The sequence below is a fragment of the Aethalodelphis obliquidens genome, unplaced genomic scaffold (genome assembly GCF_003676395.1).
Source record: "Aethalodelphis obliquidens isolate GAN/ISIS:26980383/991018 unplaced genomic scaffold, ASM367639v1 scaffold37, whole genome shotgun sequence".
NCBI lineage: Eukaryota > Metazoa > Chordata > Mammalia > Artiodactyla > Delphinidae > Aethalodelphis > Aethalodelphis obliquidens.
The window spans coordinates 15218141-15226321 of record NW_020837981.1 but is presented as its reverse complement, the minus strand read 5'-3'; the positions used below and the strand labels follow the sequence as shown (position 1 = coordinate 15226321).

The following is an 8181-nucleotide window of genomic DNA, read 5'->3' as shown; positions in this document are numbered from 1 at the left end:
GGTCAAAATGTGCATTCTTTGTAGCCTTTGTGGACTTGTACCACAGCTACTCAGCGATTAGATCCTGAGGCCCGTCCTTAGCAGGAAATGGTAAAGGAATCAGCAGGAAGGCTAGAACAAGGGAAGGGAAACTCCTCCCTCCTGTCAAAGGACAGGCCAGAGTGAGGATGAAAATGGAAAGTGGGCATTGTAGGGTTAGACGTGTTGAAATGGAGAGAGGTTGAATCTTGACTGGAAGTAAGGGAAAAGTACATGCCCCAAGGACAAGGGCGTGTGATAAACTGTGTTTATTATGTGACTTTAATAAGGAGCCTCTACCTCGTGTTCCTCGGGCCTCAGTCAGCACACAATCCCCAGGACATGGGGAAAATGCTGTTCCTTTACTTTGTTGTTTTGTATTTTCTGAGGTCCAGCAGCCCACTGACAGGACAACCTCCCCTTGTTTTTGATTTCCGGCTTATTCAAGGCCAGAAGACCAAAAGTCAAGTTGAAAAGTTTTACCAGGAGAAAAACATGAAAGTATTTCTTATGAAATCATAAGAAATACTCGGTGTGAAGGAGCAGAGGACTGCAAAATCATTTTTCTGTTTTACCCAGTTCTTTGTAACCAAAAATCCTCACTAGATTCTTGAGGCAGGGGGAAAGCTGGTGAGCCAGTGGGAGAAACTGAGTCCAATTAGAAGAAACTGCTCATTTGAAATCTGACAACACTTTCTTGTAGATTAAAACTCAGTTTTGAAGTTTCACTTCTTGAGCTTGGCTCAGTGAGTTATGCTACTCCTGATGAAAAAGAAAATTAAGAATATTTTATGTTGAAGGGCATCAGTGATGAAAAGGCAGCATGGCAGCATCTAGCTCCCTTATCTCATCAACTGTGCAGCGGGCTCTTAATGTTAGCAATCTCGTGTTTAGATTGTTACCTGAAGAAAGAAAAAACAAAGTGTCCTGAATGCTGATTCTACTCAGCAAGTGGCAAACAACAAAACTTTTGAAAAAGCAGACCTGGGGAGAGTCCACTGCAGTTTCATAATGGGTATGAATAGTTATTTTTCTGCCTTTTTTTTTTTTTTCTAAATCTTTCTGGGGTTTGATGTGGATTTCTTTCTATTTGTTCAGGAAACTGTGACGTGTGTTCTGGGCAGGGTTTGAGGTTTTGGAACCTTTTCTAAAAGGGACAGAGAGCACTCTGCTACACTTCCCTGTCGTGAGGTTGGCGTGCAGACGGTGGAGCTGAAGCAAGTTGGTCATCATGCAGGTGCTCCTCCAGTGCAGTAGGCTTGTCCTGGCTCTCGCCTTCATCCTGATTTTGGGTTCTTCAGTTCAAGGTAAGACCCAGGAATCTTGTCCCCCTATAATCTTCCTTGTAAGTCCTGGGGTCCACACAAATGTTTATATTTGCTTTAAGGTATGGAATGTATTATACTGTGGGAAAGGAGGCCAAAAAAAGAAAAAAAAAAAAAAAAAAAAGGATTTGGGGTAGCTGAACTCCTTGGTGTGAGATTGGTTAAGTTTGGTACCAAAAAAAGTTAAACTCTGAGGGAGGTGTGGCCTTATAAGTTCTTAAAATGATTGAAATGTACTATTTTATTGTCAGATGAAAATTGTTTATAAATTTTTCAACGCTTAAGAAAGGAATATAGAAAATGACCTACCCCTAAGTGTCTACATCAATCCCAAGTTTTAACATAATATGGTAGTGTCATAATTATTGTGACACTGGGAAATACTATTTTTAAAATCAGAGTAAATTTGCGTGTATTTTTTCTCCTTTTTAAAACTTGGTTCTTAGTGAAAATTCAATTATGTTTAGACATAGTTAATGAAAACCATCTCAGATTTTAAAGAGAGGCCAAAGAATTTTAGTAATTGTTTTGTTGCTCAGAGAAACATCACATTGGGAAATTTCTTATTAGGTCTATCATTTAGGGTTGTTTAGTCAGAATGAAACAACTTAAAACCTTTAATGACTAAGAAAATGAAAACAATCAGTTTGTAGGAAAAATACAATTTCTTCTCCTTTGGTAAATATGCGATCATGTCTGAATAAGGCAGAAAGTCATGGCCTGATAAGTAGATGGGAGAATTTATAGTAGAAAAACTAGAGTTCCTCCAAACGGTAAAGGAAATATTGAGTCATGGTGATTGCACATATCCTGGATTTGTTTCTTCGAAGTTACTTCTAGTTGTCTTGTTTTTACTTCTGGTGGAAATGAAATTGTACACATGATCTCAGATACATTCATTATGTATTGGAAATTTATAAAATCACTTTCTTCTTGTTATGCAATTATTGAAGAAAAAACCAGCAAATAATGTTGCTGAAATTTTCCATTCGTCTATTTATTTTTTAAGGTATAAAACATTGTTGAATGTAAGGAACAGGCTTTACTTGGATCTTTTAGGGAAAACCTTCAGCTTGATGAAATAATTCCCTCATGTGCTCTGACAAGATCCAAGCACTCAGGTCCATGTTTGTAGCACAGACTTGAGTGACCTGTTGGTGCTGGGTCTACCCTGACCAGAGCTCTGTGAGTCTTTACATCTTCAAAATTTCCCAGAAATGTCACATTCCCCACTAAGGTTCTATAGGGAAAACTAAAATGAAAACAAAGGCATTCTTTATGTAATAGGTATTCTTCAGAATGTAGTGAAGAAACTATTATAACATTTTATAAAGTACTAGTATTTATGTCATCACCAGGTAGGTTTAGCTCTTTGTTGGGAAAGGAACTAAAAAAGAGAGAATGAATGGACTGAAAAACTAGGGAGTTTCCAAAGGAGAAGTGCAGTTGGTATTGGAATCAAGGGTTAGTGTTCACATCTGAATAAGAAGGGAAATAGATGTCCACCCACAGCTGCGTGTGTGAGTGACATCAGCTCAAGGCTGCAGAGAGGTCACTATTTCATCATACTTCTATGTGATGCCAGATATGATTCTGTAGCATTCTTTCCCCACTTAAAAAAATTTTTTTTCTTAACCCATTGATTTGACTGAACTGATCAACTGCACTAGGCTTTTGGCTTGTTTTTACTGAAACAAAACATCTTAGGTTATTGTATTAGTTTGCTAAGGCTGCCATAACAAAGTACCACAGACTGGGTGGCTTAAACAACAGGAATTTATTTCCTCACAGTTCTGGAGGCTAGAAGTTCAAGATCAAGGTGTCAGCAGGGTTAGTTTCATTCTGAAGCTTCTCTCCTCAGCGTGTAGATGGCCGTCTTGTCTCTGTCTTTACATGGTTCTTTGTGTGTGTCTATGTCCCCATCTCCTCTTCTTGTAAGGAAACCAGTCATACTGGATTAGGGCTCATCTGCATGACCTCATTATGTCTTAATTATCTCTTTCAAGGCCCTGTCTCCAAATACAGTCCCATTCTGAGGTACTGGGGGTTAGAACTTCAACATATTGAATTGGAGGGACACAATTCAGCCCATGTCAGTGACTATAAGTGAAGCTGAAGTAAAGACATGCTGTAAAAGTATGTCTACCAAGTGCAAAGAGATGGAAGTTTGGCAATGTGTGGGAGACCCTGGAGAGGACAGATGGCTAATCAATTTAATGTAGAGCTCCAGGGGATTATTGATGGGGCCTTACTCATCAATTGATGAGGTGACTCTTACTCTTTTATTGCCTCTCTTTCTAAAAGATGCCCATAAAGAGGGAAAATGGAAAATCCATGAGCAGGTGTGGCCAAGGGGGTCATTGCCAGACTATGTTTCCACTCTACACTGCCTCTGAGATCACGATAATGATATTGAGTCCACCTATGTGCGCTGCTGTTTGATTGTAAAGTGATTCACATCCATTCTCGGGTAAAGGATCATCACATTCCCTAGGAGGAGGAATTAACACCAATTTATAGAGGGGAAAATTGGATCTTACATTCATCATTTCATTTGCTCTTTACATCAACCTCTTGCAAAAAATTTATGAGATTTGCCCAAGGCCCATTACAACTAATTAATGGCAGAGCTAGTCATCTGATTTCAAGTTCAGAGTTAACTTTCTACTGCAATTTAGCTGTATTCTAGGTGGATTAGAGATTTTCTTTATTTAAAACAACCTTGCTTTGACTCTAGCCCTTGCTACAAAAACCACTGAGTTGAGGGACAGAGAAGGAGAAATTGAAAGTAAACTTGGAACTTTTTATAGCTTGTCAAACCATACAAGGGTGGGGGAACTTTATTCATCTTGTGGAATTGATTGGCCTGTAGGAAGCAGCTCCAGCTTAGATGGTGACTTCTGTTTGAATGCCACCAAACAATGAATGAGATGGTCTCCCTCCCCCCCTCCCCACAACATGGCAGTTTCCGCTTAAATTTTTCTAGCACACTTGTAGCAAGTCTCCATTAAGAATAGGAAATTAGTAAATTGAGATGATGTTGGAGAAAAATTGATATTACAATACGATATTACTGGGGTAAGTTATTTGCTCTGGTAATGTTTACTTATAGAAAGTATTTGCTAAAGCAAGACTAGTGACTCTGTGTGTATGTGTGAAAGAAATAGGGGCAAAGACAGAGACAGAGAGAGACAAAGACAGACCGAGAAAGGGCGGGGGTAGGCAGTGAGGGAAGTGATTGTAAATAAAAAACATTCTTCTCCCTTGAATCCACCACAAAATTAACCAGGAGATCTGTAAGTGGGGCCTCTTAGGAAGATAATTTTTCTGTCCATGAGCATATTCCCTTTTATTTTTTAAATTACGGTAATCTTAAGATTTCTCTCAAGCAAGACAGAATCAAGATACTCCCACACATCGGGGGCTGGAACTGTTGAATTTTCACATTCTGCCAACACCCTTGAATAAATATGTCAGGAACTTGTTATCTGTAACCGTGTTCTTTATTTTAAAGCAGATTTAAAATCCCCAGTGTGTTGATCATTTTATAATATATAGCAATACAGGACCACTATGTTATGCACCTGAAACTAACATAGTATATTAGGTCAACTATACTTAAAAAAGAAAAACCACCTCGGGACTTCCCTGGTGGTCCAGCGGTTAAGAATCCGCCTTCCAATGCAGAGGAGGTGGGTTCAATCCCTGGTGGGGGAACTAAGATCCCACATGCCGTGGAGCAACTAAGCCCACACACTCTGGAGCCTGCCCACCACAACTAGAGAGAAGCCCGTGTGCCGCAATGAAAGATCCTGTGTGCCGCAGCTAAGTCCCGACACAGCCAAAAATAAAAAAATAAATATTAAGAAAACACCTAAAAAAAAAAAAAAAAGAAAACACCTAATATGATTTTATTTACATGAAACATCCAACTTGCTTAAAAATATAGAGATAAAAAGTAGAGTGATTAGTGGTTACTTAGGGATGAGAAGCATGAGATACAGGAGCTGGCTAGCTAAAGGATAGGGGATTTCTCTGTGATGATAAAATTGTTCTAAATTTGTGGTGATAGTTGCACATACCTATGAATATGCTAAAAACCACTGAATTTTACATTTTAGAAGAGTGATTGTGTGCTATGTTACATACATACCAATAAAACTTTTTTTAATTAAAAAAATAAAATCACCAGTCCCAAACTAGATAAACATTTCTGTGGGGGAGGTGGACTTCTATCTTTGATTTCTTTATCAATTTTGGAATAGCTTTACTGAGATAGATTTCATATACCATACAATTCACCCATTTAAAGTGTACATCGATGGTTTTTTAGTATATTCACAGATACGTGCAACCATCACCATAGTCTATTTTAGAACATTTTCGTCACCCAAAAAAAGAAACCCCTCTTTATAAATTTTAAAAGCTGAGATTCTAAACTCTAGAGGGAATTTGTATTTTAGAAGTTTTCTAATTTACCAGAGTTGTGTTTCTTACACCAGTGAAAAGATGAGATCTTTCACTGAGATGCTTCCTCATTAAACTATTAGTTTTACTTTTCTGTTTAACTTCCTATCTATGCAAGCACTTACTTTGTTTGATATTCAGCCATCCACGACAGTAGAGAAGAATGTCTAGACCTGCTCTGTCTGAAATGGTAGCCACGGGCTTCTTGTGGCTACTAAGCACTTGAAATGTGTGAAATGTGGCGAGTCCAAAATGAGGTATTGTGTAAGTGCAAAATACACACCAGATTTGAAATCTTAGGATGAAAAAAAGTGTAAAATATCCATTAATAACTTATATTGATTATGTTGTGACAATATTTGAATATATTTAAGTAAAATATGTTCAAATTAATGTCACCTCTTTTTTACTTTTTAAAATATGGCTGTTGTAACATCCATACGTGTACGGATGGTTTCTCTTGTTTCTATTGGACCGCGCTGGTCTAGACGGCATGCGGTGTGAAGACATTGCCCTCTGCTGGAGCAGATGTTGAATTTTTACCTGACTCACAATGATGACGCTTCTAAATAACAATTCAGTAGATGCCAAGCTTAAGCTTCTTCAGGAAAGAATCAGAGGAGAAGGAGCTAAAATGTATTAAATACCTACCATGTGCAAAGGCTTGTGCTAGACGTTTCAGATACTTTTATCTTGTTTAAACAGGAACTCTTTGGGATTCTATTATGGGATACTGTGGTGGAACAGAAGTTTAAATTTGGTCTCTCTACAAGCTGTTCACTATCAGAGATAGGTCAATAGGTCATTCTCATTCTCCTCCTCAGCAGAGAAACTAGCATTTAAAGAACTCTGACGGGACTTTCCTGGTGGTCCACCGGTTAAGACTCCGTGCTCCCAATGCAGGGGGCCCGGGATCGATCCCTGGTTGGGGAACTAGATCTCCTATGCCTGTGTCAACTAAGAGTTCACATGCCGCAACTAAGAAGTCCGCATGCTGCAACAAAGATCCCGCATGGCACAATGAAGATCCTTCGTGCTGAAACCAAGACCCAGTGCAGCCAAAATAAATAAACAAATAAATGTTAAAAAAGAAAAGAAAAGAAAAGGGAGAGATTAATTTAAATAAATAAAGAGCTCTGGGCTTCCCTGGTGGCTCAGTGTCCGCCTGCCGATGCAGGGGACGCGGGTTCGTGCCCCGGTCCGGGAAGATCCCACATGCCGCAGAGCAGCTGGGCCTGTGAGCCATGGCCGCCGAGCCTGTGCGTCCGGAGCCTGTGCTCCGCAATGGGAGAGGCCACAACAGTGAGAGGCCCGCGTACCGCAAAAAAAAAAAAAAAAAAAAAAAAGAGCTCTGACCATGGTGCTAGGTACTATTCTACGAGCCTAATATTTATATCTCATTATTAGAGCTACTACTGTCCCCATTTTATGGATGAAGAAATTGAGGTACAGGGAGGTTAAGGTTACACAGCTAGTAAGGGGGAGACATTGTGATGTCAACTTGACATCACAAGTTGATGTCAAGCCTTACCTCCAGCCTCCAAGCAGTGACAAAGCTAACCCATTCTGGATGAGTAGCGTCCCAGACCAGAAACTGTAAGCTATATTCAGGAACTATGGGGAAGATTGTGATAGAATAGTAGTTCTAAAAGAAAGAATGAATGAAAGTAAGACAGACAGAAAGAAAGAAGGAAAACAATGGGAGAACATTTACTTTCTACATTAGAGTCTTTGTTTTGTTTATATTTTTAAAAGAATATTGTTTATTACAGCAATTTAGAAAACAAAGTGAGAAAAAAATCACCAGTCTACCACTATAGTTATTTCTGTGTATTTCCTCCCATTCCTCACGCCCCCCGATATCTATATATGTAGTTGCATTAACAACTGTTATGAATAGAGTGGTATTCTGCTTTTTAAAAAATATTTATTTATTTATTTTTGGCTGTATCAGGTTTTAGTTGCAGCACACAGGATCTTTCGTGTGGCACACGGACTCCTCTCTAGTGGTGGCGCAAAGGCTCCAGCACATGCAGGCTCAGTAGTTGTGGCGCAAGGGCTCTCTAGTTATGGCTTGTGGGCTCATAGTTGCGGCACACGGGCTTAGTTGCCCTGCAGCTCATGGGATCTTAGTTCCCTGACCAGGGATAGAACTTGAGTCCTCTGCATTGGAAGTCCCCTGGACCACGAGGGAAGTCCCCTCTGGACCATGAGGGAAGTCCCCTCTGCTTTTTTTAAACTAATTTTTGAACATAGATTTTCCTATGATGCTATATAGTCTTTTCCATAACTACTGCTTTTTTCCCATTTGTTTAATAGTCTCTCATATGAATGCCTCATAATTAATCTGAGTATTTTCTCTTGTTTTGAT

General features: G+C 39.3%; 1 protein-coding gene and 1 long non-coding RNA gene across 2 annotated transcripts in view; one reads left to right on the top strand and one right to left on the bottom strand.

Annotated features, from left to right (window-relative positions):
• The first annotated feature begins 1177 nt into the window (after positions 1-1177).
• Positions 1178-8181, top strand: part of SRGN (serglycin) — a 16514-nt gene continuing 9510 nt past the window's right edge. The window contains exon 1 of the mRNA XM_027130068.1: positions 1178-1325. Coding sequence (XP_026985869.1) covers positions 1250-1325 — 76 coding nt within the window. The 5' untranslated portion in view covers positions 1178-1249. The remainder of the gene's footprint in view (positions 1326-8181) is intronic.
• LOC113632653 (uncharacterized) overlaps positions 3193-8181 on the bottom strand; it is a 6589-nt gene continuing 1600 nt past the window's right edge. The window contains exon 2 of the long non-coding RNA XR_003437909.1: positions 3193-3833. This is a non-coding gene — a long non-coding RNA (uncharacterized LOC113632653). The remainder of the gene's footprint in view (positions 3834-8181) is intronic.